We start from the raw sequence: 14,850 nt of genomic DNA, 5'->3' as shown, positions 1-14,850 counted from the left end.
GTACATTAAAATGGATTTGACACATTTCTTTTTTATGTTTAACCAGTGTATGCGAAAATCAACTGCTTTAGTTGATTTCAGGCAAGATGAAATGTTTCTTGGATATGACGAATATTTGGTGTCTTAAAAGTGATCTAAACAACGCTTCTACTGAACCGATCACTTTAAGGTTTCAATTCCTAGACCTCGGGCTCCCAGTTGTTAAACGAACACCATATCCACTACGTCGCAGCCACCGAACTATCTTTGAATTCAATAGGCTTAAAGATCACACAATCAATACAATACAATATTAGATCGTAAAGCTTGACATATGTATAACGCTTCATCAAACAAAAAATAAGATTTAAATGTGTAATGCACAACTTTTTATTTAAATAGTTATAATGTTTTGGACACACTAATGTGACTTTATTATGTCCAAATTTTCATTACTATACATGGTTATCAAATAACATTTTGCCCGTATATTCGCTAGCATCTATTATCATATTATTTCTTTACATTCAAGTTAAAGCAAAGCATATATCAAGTACATCCATTTATTGTATATAATACTTAATTAGATACTATCAAACTACATTCCCTAAATATGTTTATTGTTGCGACATAAACTCATTTATTAACTCAAATTCGTGCGAATGGTATATTTGTTCTTATAGTCATTGGTATATATTTTGTATAAGTATACATACGCAACGACGATAACGTGATTACGCAAAGAGGGTTAATTAGATTCGGAAAAGCCTTGAAGGAAAGCAAAAAACATAAAGGATGTATTTTCGACTCCGTGTTTATGATTTGAACAGAATAGGTACAAAACCATCATAATATGTCCATTGTCCCATGACAAAAAAAACTTTTGGGCCTTGTAGTTTTATAGGAGATTTTATAAATAGATTAAATTTCATTAAATTGAATAGTCACGTCCGGATATTTAATTATCCGGGCTATTCATATATAAGAAGTCAGTTGTATTTTTAAATATGTTATTGTTTATTCCATACATATATGATAGACATTGGTCTTATTTGTTTGCAAAATTGTACAATATGTTACCAAACTGTTATTTAAATATGTATTTTATTTAAAAAGGATAATAAACATACGGATAGATATCTTAGTCGTCTATTTCTATTGAACGTACATGTATATGGTGCACTTGAAACATTAGCTGTTTGTGAAAACTGCTCAGATGATTTATCAATCTCCACGCAGAGTTGTCGTTCCTTGCTCTAACATACAATTCTGCGAAAGGCTCAGCCCTCCATTTTGTCTATAAAATAGATAAAACCGAACAAACGCATTCAACGTTTATTTGATTGGATATTTAAGATCGCACGCATTAAATTAAGAAATATGACTTTTAAATGTACGATAAATCGTGCAAAAACTTGCGAGTTTTAATGCAACTCTTTGGAACTAATTTATTGCCCATTTACGCAGATGGAATCATTCCACGCACTTCACAAATGTAAACAATTGAACATATTTTTTTTGAGTGACGTTAGGAATTGCTTCGACGTGTGTATGTATGTTGGTTTCTTAACATAAAAAAAAAAACATATCAATTTTATAATAATTAATTAAGACTGATATAAGATATCATGGTATGATATGGTTTTCTTTAATGCAGTGAATGCAATTTAACCGTCGTGCAAGAGATTGTTTAGTATTCTGTAACCTCAATGATGAACGCTTGGATCATGACATAAATGAGACGCTTTCATAACAATAGTCCGTTCTGAGCCCAACACAGAGGTGAATGTAATGTAACCGTCGTGCAAGAGATTGATGATTTATAGCCTCTATAAATTGATGCACGCATTTGAATGACATGTATGTTAGGTGGGGTGTTTTCTTCCGGTTAGTAATTATTTGGCATGTTTTGGTTCAAAATACCAATATAATGCAAATAGCCAAAAAGGGCATCTTTTTGTCCAGAAATTTGGTTTGACTTTATTACAAACCGAGGCTGACTACAACATGGAAAAACGCTGTATCTGTGCCACAATTCGATATCCGAACTTAAACGCACTGTCGTTAATCGTCATGAGTTTTAACATCAATTAGGAATAAACAGTTGTTATTTCAGCAAATATCAAACTTGTTTGGAAGATGGATATAGCAGTCTACCATTACAATTTTATTTTTAGTGGCACATGTTTTCGCGATCCTACAAAATTTTCAACAAACTTAACAAACTTAGTACCTGTTTAAAGGTAAATGCTGCAATATAAATATATCCTATAACTATTAATTATAATGTAATACTTGAATAACCCTAATTCTGCATACGCTACTTAATGATGACGATATTTTTTGTTCAGTTGAACTGTGTCGATATAATTTATATAAAGAAAAGCTCGAGTTCGGGCCTGATTAGCCCGAATGAGCATGATGTGATCAAACTTGATAACAGACCGCGATACGATGTCATATACTAATCGTTAAACCTCTTGGTTGTGGTATCTCTTAGAAGAAAATGTTTGTCATTTCACTATACATGTCTAAATTAATCATTTTATCAACTTGGGTGTGGGCAGTTTTGATCATAGTTTCATGACTTGAACAACTAGACAACCAGACAATTTTACACACCAAATATTTAAGCCCTCACCACTTCGGTTTGAGAGGGAAGATATTTCAACTTTTACATTTACTTTTTGTTAAATACATTTAGCTCTTGTGACCTACATACGCAATGCATCGGGTGATGTGAACAACCTCGTAAGAGTGTAACCAACGGAAATATCCAGTGAAATTTCCTTAATGGCCGTCAATGGGTTAAGAATGAGAGGTCGTAAGAAAAGGTCAAAGCAGTCCAGCAACTCACGCACGCACTGACGAACGACGGACATCACGGCATCCTTAAAGCTCCACATGAGCACTTTGTGTTCATGTGAGCTGATTAAAGGACTATACGGGTGCTTTATTCCAGATCTGCACACAACTTCGGTAAACAACTAATAATACACAAATGTACGAATACTATACAGAGATCAGGCCCCGAGTTCGCAAAACATTTGTTTGCAATCGAAAATCGATTTTGCTTGTCATTGAAAATGGATTTCCATTGTAGTTGATAGGCAAAAACGAAAATCGATGTCAGTTAAAACGATTTTAGATTGCAAAATCTTTTGTGAACACGGGGCCAGGTCTACGAAGTCACCTGAACGAATTTTGACCTGCCCATATTTCAATTTTAGCTGTCGATGATATATTCAAGAATCAGAGAAAGACTCGATGGTATTAATTTGCCAAAGTTTCACATGAGCCTCCCTTTCGGAAACCGGGGCTTATTGCTTGTGCGTAGAGTGTCGTCATAGATTAACATGTGCAGTGTTAACAAGGGTGACACTGTTGGCTGTTATGGGTTTGTTTTTTTCGTTTAAAGAATATCTCTTCTTTGCGAAAATCCAGGTGAGGCAAATTTGTCGTCCCTGATTAGCCTTTGTTGACTGCACAAGCAAATCTGGGACAACACTGATCGCACATGCAATAGGCCCCGTTTTTGACGATGCTGCTTCAGCAGCTCGTCTAAGTTATCATACCATGAAAAAATTCTTCACAATGGCGAGCTATGTAAAAAAACCGAGCCAGTCCGATTTGAATAACTCGATTTTTCTAATCGGCATATCTCGCTGATTAGCATTGATAACATTCTCCAGCCGAGTTGTCGTTCGTGCCTCAACATATAACAATGGCCGCGCCCATGAGAGAATGTTTACACTCATGTCAAAACTTTCTTAATGCATACATCGGCTTGTTTGGCTATTTAGAAACTGTCATTTAAGATATATGCGTTATTTATTAACTAAATCTCCGCTAATGTCAACAATGGATTGAATTCGAAGGATCTATAATATTTTCGATGTGAATGCAGGACTTTCCGGATCTTGACAGCTTGACAATGCAAAACTGGTATTTTAAGTAATCAATTTAAGTCACATTTTGCTTTGTAAATTGTATTCGAGCATTTTGCGACTTATTGAATGACTATGATACTCGATATCAACATATCACATGGGATTTGCAGATCACCAAGCTGTCCTGAAAACTTTGATTACAAAGTCTTTACTCAAATTACTGGTTTGTATTATTTCTTTTTTCTATTTTAGTATTTGATATCATTTTAAAGTCAAATGAACTGTGTCACAGTAAAAGAGACATTGAGGCGATTGTGGCCAGTTTGGATCCAGATCAGCCTGCAGTCGCTTAAAAGCTGTTTGCTTAAAAGCGGTTTTCTGACAGTAACAAATAGTTTAATTGGATACTGATTAGACTGCCCTTTCCCTGTGACCTGGCTAAAATAATAGTATTGTCATTTATTTAATCAAATGATTTTATTTCGAACATTAATCAAGTGTTTTTTTCTGGTCCCTCGGGATCAATGACTCCAGCACTTTCTTGTTGAGAATTGAATACTGCTCAAGGCGATGCTAGGGGGCGTGAGAGATGTTGCATCTTCCATTATCTCTCATGAACTGACTCAATAATACCGAGTCGGTAATATTTGACTGAATTTTTTGTTTGTTTGCTCCGACGAGGGATCGAAAAATTTCAGAATCTTCCTAAAAGCCTAGTGGTAGAGTGTCGTCTTTGATTGCAGGAGGTTGTGCTGCGGGTTTGATCCCCAGAAGCAACATTGAACACTTGCCAACTTTGTTATCTAAAAGGCTGCTTAACCTTATATCCTAAGATAATGTGAATTTTCTCTCACATGATGGTCATCAGTTGTATTATATAAAAACTCACAGCAGTAGTAAACAATGGGACAATAATTAATGAACGCATCTTTCATTTGTCTTTGACACTTTGAGTTTGAAATGGTCTAGATTGAAATATGTGACTTGACTTTACTAGCACTCTTGTGACAGAGCTAAAGTGTAAATGTACCATTGAAGATCACCTAAATCCAGATTTGCTATTATAGAAGTGTGGAAAGTTTTAAGGTTGTGACAAGTAAGCAAAAATGGGTCATTACCGAGAGGCCACAACTGATCTATGACTGTTTTAAAACAAGAAAAATCAGTGCCCAATTTAGATTTCATTACATAGTTCAATAAAAATTAATTTCAGAAGACTGGTAACAGTTTACCGTTAATGTTACCAATGTGTCAGACCAGGGCCTTGATTTTGAAATCTAGGACATGCATGGTCAAATGATGTCATTAAAGATTGTACATTTTTTCAAACACATACAAATGAAAACATGTATCTGTAACTAATGTAGATGTTATCAATAGTAAAATGCACTAAGTCAGAAGGCATTTGACTTGTCTGCTGGTGCGTTGGCACACCAGGTGGCTCTGTTGCAATGGTTTGATGGACTGCTTGGATGTGTAATTACATTTTATACATTATATCAAACTGTATTATTTGAAATATTTTTGCATCTAGTATACTTATATTGATAATATTTACAAAATTAATGTATATGAATGATTAACTTGACTAAAATCATTTAAATGATACTGAAATCATGACAGTACTTTATACTGATAATTATTTAATTATGTTGCTTGATACAATCATGTACATCTATATCAAATGAGATCATACTGTAACTTCAGTGATGAATTTCAGTGATTAAATTAAATCCAAAATGTAAGTCACTCCCATCTCTCTCCCGCAGCGCGCATACCTAAAGGTCCTGCTGTGTACCAATCCAGATCCAGATCCTAAAATATTATACATAAGTATGTATCATGTTGTTTAGAGGGGATGATTTTCCCTCTGTTGTATCATTGTATTGTTTTACTTTTTTAATCAGTGTGTTTAAAGATATATAAACATAGCTCCAGCGTCAGAGCTTCAGGCAATGAATATTTCACCCCCTGATCTTTTTTTCTAGTGGATATTTTAGCTAGTTTCTACATCCAATACAGTCAAATATATGTTAAGTAGTATCTGTGCACATAAGATGATTAAATTTGTACATTAAATTTTATTTTTTAGTGTTACAAAAATATAGTACAAGAGTTCATGCTAGATGAATTAAGAGCCTTAGTCAAGCGGTATTTAAACATCTTTTAAATGGTAAAATTTTCTGAAATGTACACATTTTCTCTTGAGCACTGGCCAGATATAAAATGTATACCATTTAACCACTTTTATATGAAGCCCTGATCAGATCTCAAATGTTTATCCCTTTTCTCTGGCACCCTGGTCATCTCTTGTTGATCACCTAACAAACACCTATCAAAATGGCAAATTATATGCAGAACAGTTCATTTTATTCAATGGTTGAATGAAATTCTTCAGAAAAAAATTGACATCCTTTTCACACGAAAATTTAACTTTCACAGTCATGGAAAAGAGCCTGCACCGAACACAGATCAAAAATACTTTTCATTTGTCGATCAACCCATATCTATGTGCATAAATATCTCAAGTCTTCATGAAATCAGGACAAAAAATTGTATTTTATGTACTTAATTGATCTGGCTATAGTTATCAGATTATTATAAGCTCAATCAGTATATTTATATCATTATTTATGCTTTGTGTATTGTAAACATATACACAATCATGCAGTTACATGATAGCAATAATTAATAACAAAGCCACCCATACTATAAAGGTCATTGGCAAAGCCTATGGTAAAAAATGTGAACACATTGAGTGTAATCGCCCTCTCGTGCCAGCAAAAACAACACATTGACAGGTTGTCATTTTTGACAGTTCTACTTTCACTTTCATTTTGTGATATCAAACTATCAACAATTATGTGGCTGAAAAAAAATATCGCTATTGCTTATTTAACATATTTTCTGTACATTTCTTCAATAAACTTACATCAATACACGATTTTCTTCATTAATTCAAACATTCCTGACAGGCTACCACTTTGTTCACATATATAGTACAAAAATTGTACTTCGACGTTCAAAGTGAAATACACTTCGAAGTATAAATTTGTACGTCGAAGTACAATTTGTACTTCGTCGTACAAATTTTCTTAACAGTCGATCAAAACACTTGTCTCAAGAGCCGCTTTTCCTTCAGATTTATTCATAATAAATGTTTAAAATCTTTTTTCTTAATTGAGGACAAAATAAATAAAAAATATCAAAATTGAAAAAAAAAACATTTTGCAAAAAAGATTTGAGTATTTAATGCATTGAAATAGATAATATACCTATTTGAAGAAGATTCAAGGTTACCTTTTTGTCCCCTACCGGTTTCACCGGAGGGGACTTATGGTTTTCGCTCTGTGCGTCTGTGAGTCTGTCTGTCTCTCTGTCACACTTTTCTGGATCCTGCGATAACTTTAAAAGTTCTTCATATATTTTCATGAAACTTGAATCATGGATAGATGGCAATATGGACATTATGCACGTCATTACATTTGTTCCTACGTCAAAAATTCTGGTTGCTATGGCAACAAAAACTTCTGACAATGGTGGAATTTCTGACAATGGTGGAGCCGGTAAGGGACATATATTGCTTGGCAATAGTCTTGTTAAAAATAAAATTATCAAGCATATTGTGAGTATTTATTGACCATGCGGGGCGGAATATCACGGTCCAGCGCATTACTGTGTAGGAAATTCCCAATGGTAACCAAACAGTTACCAAACGATTACGGGATTAAAAATGTATAATAACCTCCCTGGTTTGGTTGTATTTTGTGTTAACCATTATTTGCATAAGTAAGAGGTTAATTCCGCCACGCCAGGTCAATAAATACGCACAATATCTATGAGTTAGCGGTCGATAGTCGCATAATTTGGTATAAATAATAATAATAATGTTCGATAAATACACTCAAGGTTCAGTAAAGACTGAACGTCGAATTACAATTTTGTACGTCGGAGTAAAAAAAAATGTACTTCGACGTACATATTGTACGTCAAAGTACATTTCTCTTTTTACCTACTAGGTCGTGTTGCCTTTCGACACAAATGGTACGCCATAAATGTGTATTCATACTATTGCCTTCGAGGTTCTTATCCGATGTTTGACGGAAAGGGCCAAGAATGTGCGATTGTGGGTCAAGTTCCCCAGGGGTACTACGTCCCTGTACCCCCAATTTTTTTTCCGTACCGAATTTGTTTCTTACCCAATATTTTTTCGTTCCCATTTTTTTTCGTACCCAAATATTTCTCGTACACATTTTTTTTTTCGTACCCAATTCTTTTTTCGTATTCTAATTTATTTTCGTAACAAAATTTTTTTTTTGGCATAATTTTTTCGTTCCCAAAATTGTCGCACCAAATTTTGTTTTCGTACCCACATACACAATTGTGATGATGTAGATCAACTTAAAGTGATGCTTTTATATCCATCCTCTTCAAAGGCATCGTCACACCAGTACTTCAGTACTTTGATCTCAGAACGAGGGCCACACTCTTTATCCATCGGCATAGTAGCTTTGAAAAGGGAGAGCACTCTATAGTTGAATCAACTTTGTTAATACAACATTAATGCCGCGTGGATACTGGCAAGATTAAAGAGAGGTCAAACCTTATATTGATCTTACTATATATTTAAAAAGAGCATCTGATCAAATCCAGAGTATCGTGTTCCAAATCGTGTACCAATAAGTTATAAGCTTGTTCATTAAAAACATAATTGGAATCCCCACAATACTTATAAATCTATTTTGCACTTAATGTGGCACATGTCAACACGCAATGTAGACTTTGTATGTTCTATTCGTGTAACTTGAACACTCTACTAAGTTGACTCATCGCACTTTGGTATTGAGGCCACTTAATAAACTCGTCACTACTCATCGTGCGGCCTGTGTGTGTGCTTTAAATACTATGGAATGTCTCATACAAATATATTTATATATACTGGATCAACCTCCTAACGCAAAGCGAAAGAACATCGTCAATTACGTTGAAGCGCGAACATCAAATGGGTTCAAAACAGCCGTAGTGACTGTCCAATTTTTCCATTCATTAGTCAATTGAGATTTGGCAATTCACGCTTATCGTGGAACATGATTAGATCAGTTAACGACCATGGCGTACCATTGCCAAAGTTAAATGCTTTTTTGAATCATTACACAGTCATGTGCAAACGTGAGGACAACATGATCACATTTGCAGGACAGAGATCAGTGGTACTGCTCTTAGATGCTCTTTGTCCAGTTCCTCGTGTACTTTGTGCTTTCTGACACGTACAAATGATACAACTCGATATGTGTAGTGTTGGTAACATGCGTGTTACGATTGCAATTCAAAGCATGTAAATATCAAATAATTATAAGTCATTCCAGAACGGTAATACCTGATTTGTTGCGAAAATGTAAGGTAAACAATTAAAGCAGGAGTATCCGATTTTGTACGGGTTACCGTAGCATGCAGTTCTCATAAAAAACATCTAATTGTTATATAATTAATTTGAAGTTTAATTATTGTTTGTTCGACTAGTTACCAACTTGTCATCATACTGACAAGTCACAATCGGGATACCACCTTTGTGGTTACTTTCCTATTAATCACAACCGCTGTTTTATTGTTTATTGTCCGGCAAATATAAAGTCTTTCTTTAATACTACGGCCAAATAATATATGTGCACACATACACCGGTGTACAATATATTGAAATGATAGGATACAAGTTAATTACTATACTGTGCATTATTATTTATACAACAACGATGGTAAAACGAACATTTGGTAGATGCACGTAATGAGAATACGCATAAACTTTTGAGTTATTACAGCTCAAATGCAAATTAATTACTCCATTTGATGTGTTTGATGTGACGTATTTTTTTGTTTAAAAAAGATGACATTATATTATAATTCAATTCCATCCCATCTTCGTAATCTTTGTTGTAAAAATGTCACAACATATTTATGTGCATTATTTGAAGATTAATAAAAACAATGGGCCGTTGTTACATATGCTCGAAAAAGCTCACAGATGCAATGTTTAACCTGTAAGAAACTGTTTATTTTATTGGTCTGAGTGTAATGCTTTAAGGATCGAGTTCCGGTGCGTTCCGTTATCGTTTCCTCACGGATAGGCGGGAGAGATGTTCACTGTGACCATGAGTAATTGGTGATTGATGGTGTTGAATGCCTTAGTACAACCATACTTTCGGATTTGGCGCCATATAATGACTTGCAACAGAACAAGGTGAACATTTAATTATTACAATGGAGGAAGCATGTGATTAAGCACAGTGTAAGGTATGGTCGTTTTAAATTATATTCAGATGAAGACTTGTATTCAATGTTTTCCTTGGATGCTTATTCAAATACGTTTATAAAAATATTATAATATATATATATATATATATATATATATATATATATATATATATATATATATATATATATATATATATATATATATATATATATATATATATATATATATATATATATATATATATATATATATATTTCTATTTATATAATGTTAAAGCATAATTATGATTTCAACATTTTAAAGGGGCCTTTTCACAGATTTTGGCATTTTTTTAACTTATTCATTAAATGCTTTATATTGATAAATGTAAACATTGGATCATAAAAGCTCCAGTAAAAAATCAAGAAAAAAAATTAAAAAAGGAAAAGAACATTGCCCGGAGCAGGTTTCGAACCAGTGACCCCTAGAGTCCTGCCAGAGTCCTGAAGTAAAAACGCTTTAGCCTACTGAGCTATTCCGCCGTGTACACATTATTGACGTATTTTATACCTTATATAAGCAATCTTCGTAGTTTCACAAAATTTAACGACAAAAGCAGAACTCTCCAAATTATTCAATCGTTTCGCGTTGCAACGCTTTATAATTTTTAGGTTTTAAAATCGTCAAAAGATGCATATAATGGCTATATTAGAGCATGGTTAATGTTCAGTATTACTGTTTCCTCACAAAAATCATAACTAAAACGAAAACTTACGAATCTGAAACAACTTTTTTCAATTTTGTCAATTTACCAAAGCGTGAAAAGATCCCTTTAAAGTCATGCTCTGCTTGACATATTGAAGTTACTAAAATAAACCAAAAAGATTTTTGTATGACTTTCAGAGCAAGATTTGCCAATCGTGACCATGTTTACGAATACAGAAGCATCAGATCCTGCAAACTGGAACGAAACATATTTGCATGGAAAGATAAGCTCCACATATATGGCGCAAAACGCGGGGGAAATTAAAGAGGAAAATACATATATTAGTGCTTCATTTGAGAACAGTACATATGTTAGTGCTGCATTTGAGAACAGTACATATGTAAGTGCTACATTTGAGAACAGTACATATGTTAGTGCTACATTTGAGGACAATACATATGTTAGTGCTACATTTGAGGACAGTACATATGTTAGTGCTACATTTGAGGACAGTACATATGTTAGTGGTGCATTTGAGCCGTCAGAGAACACAACATATAGTATTTCTTTACCGACATATGGAGATGTATACACTATTGACAGCGAGCATGATTATCCTGATTATAAAGACTATTTTGACGAAGATTATTTCAAAGATGTAGAAAATGAAGTTGCCAACTTGACCAATTCAACATACGCTTTTAACGTGTACCATTTTGAAAGACTCGTATACCTGTACGTATGGCCAATACTTGTTATCGTTACATCCCTTGCAAATATCCTTGTGGTGACGGTCTTGCTGCGTAAAAAGATGCGCACTGCAACCAATATCATATTAGTAGCCATAGCAATCAGTGACTCCCTGACAGGACTTGTTACCCTTCCGGTGATTTTCCCCGCATATGGATCTTACGCATCTGGGAGCCTGACTTTTACCAAAGCCAGCTGCGAAACGTTTATGGTCGTCAAGTATTTCATTTCAAGGGCATTCCACACTATTTCCATCTGGTTAACGGTCATCCTGGGGATGCAACGATTCGTCTCGGTCAGGTTCCCGTTTCGAGTGAACACCTTTTTCTCAATGAGTCGCACAACGATTGCAATTATATCCGTAGCATTACTGTCCCCGTTTCTCCATCTCTTCCACGCCTTCGATTCCAAAACGGACGATATGAATAACTGCGTCTGGGATGTAAAGGTGGAAACTTGCGGTAAAGGCTGCATATACCTTTGGTTAACGCTCTTTCTCATGCACTTTCTGCCGTGCGTTTTCTTGATCATTTTTTGCTGGTCGATGATCAGAACCATGCAGTCAACCACGAGGAAGCTCAGCAAATCGCACATGGTATCAAATCCGGAGAACATCGATCGTCGTTCCAAGGAAAGCAGACGCATATCGGCTATTGTCTTTGTCGTCCTCGTCGTATTCCTCATACCGGAGGTTCCGTACACTGTTTTCCTGTCCACGTTCCTCATCAAGCATCACGGCAACACTCAGATGCCATTTAAGACCAACAGAATTGTAGCGTGTGCGTATGAAGTGTGCGTCGTTCTTAGCTTCCACGCTAACTTCTGGACGTATCTCGTAATGAACAGAAAGTTTCGCCAAGGACTACGGGAGATGCTCATAGATCCCATGTTTGAAATACTGGCCAAGTTCGGCTTCAATCACGTGCAATCAAGATCCAGAAGAATGAGCATCTCGACCAGTATCCGGACGGTCCCTTCGGATATTTGGATACCCAATAGCCATGATCGGCTGACTCGAAGGAATTCTTGCCTGCCTCAGACGAATGGTGGCCAGCTCGAAAGGAAACAATCGAAAAGCAGCAGCAGCTCCTCCCGTCGCAGTTCGGTTAATGTTGAAATGAGGACTTATAGCTTTAAACCGCGCAATAACAGCGTTGAATGAATGGAAGCTCTTCGGGAGATTTATTAGCCCACATTGATATTATATGTATTATTTCTACCAAACTATTATCAGTCAATATAGAAGTCAGGTAAAATCAGTATCGAGGAAAGGATACTTGCGTCTTTTAGTGTTCACTCTCAATAATACCGGGATACGTCTGCAGTGTATTTGTACAAAGATGTAATATGCGACGTCCGTGGACAACTTCCGCGCCGAGATATGACTGGAACCAGCATAGCTTGATTAAATCCCTGCCGTTATTACCAACCACGTGATAATAGCCGAGCCACGTGGTACAATAATTTTCCCTTTACGGCGATGAGTACAATACAGGCCGCGGAAGGGAAATGAAGACGGGATATATCGAATTTGGATATTGACTAAACGTTGATGGTTATAGCCTGTATATAACATTTATATTTCATTGCAGTAAAATCGTGTTTTGGGCCAATTCTGCATTAATCAATAAATATACTATAGTTAGTACTTGTAGGAATAATGATTTGCTGGAACATCTGTCTTATGTTTTGGGGCTCATTGACAACGATGTAAACCCCAATGCTGTGCATCGACCGATCCAAGGCGCTGAACCCAGTTTTGTTCATTTGTGTATGTGTTGTGCCCTTGTATGTCTTGTCTAGAACATTGGTTTTATGTCTCACTGTTTGGCATGTGCATTCTGCAAAGGCATATCGGGGCCGACACTTTCCGCTTGTTTTGTAGTTTTCGTTTAAAGGAAGTCACTTATTAGCAATCCAGTTGATGCGGAAAGTGTCGTCCCTGATAAGCCTGTGAGGACTGCACAAGCTAATCTCAGACGACGCTTTACGTACTTGTTTTAAAGCCCATTTTCCTTGTGCTTTTGGTGACACAAAATAATATGTATAGTTTGAATTCTGTGGTATAAAACAGTTTGTTAATTTAAGTACATTTGGTTTCATTGTTAATAACTGCATGTTAAGTGGTGATGCGCAATTGAACACAATCGCTACTAAAATTGAACAATAGACATGTGTAACTGTCAATATATGTTTTTAATCTTTGTTCATGCATGTACTTATGATTACATTTTCCATGTAAATATACTTTTTTCAATGTACTAATATTCTGGTCATTTCTAAGTTTGATGTATCTTACAGCTACAATTTCGATTATTTTAAATGTACTTGTAATTTGATACGTGTCTTTCTCTTGTTTGACTAACGTTGCGTTTTATGTAACAGTTAAATAAAAATTATTTATCAAAATTTACGGAAAAAAAATTCATTTGAACTTTTATTTTTTATATGGATGATCTGTCATAAGAGTAAATGATATTTATCGTTATTTTTTGCGAAAAGAAAACATAAAAACACGATACTCTTAATACAGATGTTTTATTTCTTGTTTAAACTCTGACCTTGTGTGACTATTTCGTTTAACAGAGCAATGCTCGTACAACAAACTGCGTCGCGTGGAAAGAGTAACTAATAATCGTGACTTATAACAGTTCAATACTAACATCATGTTATTTCAGTCTGCATTGTCGTGAGGATCGAACGAGGTCATTGAGTTGGTACATCAAGTGCCACTTGGAGACAGCCTGATTATGGGACATTTTCGCCAACCAATCATAAGACTCAAAACTTAAAATAAACATTATGATTACTACTTTAAAATACTTCAACTCCTAGAAAATCAAGTTTAGCATGACGGTGAACACTTTTAATCGTATTATTATTGTTGTTGAGAACAATATGTTAATGATATAAGCACCGTTTTAGCGTGTTTATATGCAAACATTGAGGTATTTTTTATTGAGTTTAATACTTGTCTCTATTTTAAGTCAGCTCTTAAGAACTGGTTGGTAACTATGGGCCTATATGACGTCGCTACATGGGTCCGTCAGTTTGTTTTACGATGAAACACAATCTGTATACACACCATGGGCGTTATAATTAAGTTTGTCTGTGAGTTGTAGTGTTTTTGTCATTTTCAACATTATTTCAGTTTTATCACAGCGGTCATTCAACCTTCTCGCAATGTTCAAGGGTTATGTGCTCTCGCCAATTATATACCAGTAAACAAAGAATCCTTAACCTCGGCATGTCCCATGTTTGCTTATTAACACTTCAACATAAAAGGGGCGAGCTGA

At 35.2% G+C, this 14,850-nt stretch overlaps 1 protein-coding gene across 2 annotated transcripts; it reads left to right on the top strand.

The window, feature by feature from the left end:
* The first annotated feature begins 9,973 nt into the window (after nt 1–9,973).
* Nucleotides 9,974–13,815, top strand: LOC127831012 (sex peptide receptor-related protein 2-like). Of its 2 annotated transcripts, none has more exons than XM_052355987.1 (2): nt 9,974–10,104; nt 11,002–13,815. In XM_052355987.1, exon 2 carries the CDS (start codon nt 11,025–11,027, stop codon nt 12,714–12,716), a length of 1,692 nt encoding a protein of 563 aa, XP_052211947.1. In that variant the 5' UTR covers nt 9,974–10,104; nt 11,002–11,024; the 3' UTR covers nt 12,717–13,815. The 2 variants fall into 2 exon arrangements, with proteins under 2 accessions (XP_052211947.1, XP_052211946.1); XM_052355986.1 differs by having other exon boundaries at nt 9,976–10,157.
* The last annotated feature ends 1,035 nt before the right edge of the window (nt 13,816–14,850 follow it).

This window comes from Dreissena polymorpha, chromosome 5 (genome assembly GCF_020536995.1).
Source record: "Dreissena polymorpha isolate Duluth1 chromosome 5, UMN_Dpol_1.0, whole genome shotgun sequence".
NCBI lineage: Eukaryota > Metazoa > Mollusca > Bivalvia > Myida > Dreissenidae > Dreissena > Dreissena polymorpha.
Note: the sequence above shows the minus strand (reverse complement) of the source record. Positions and strands in the feature narration are given on the sequence as shown.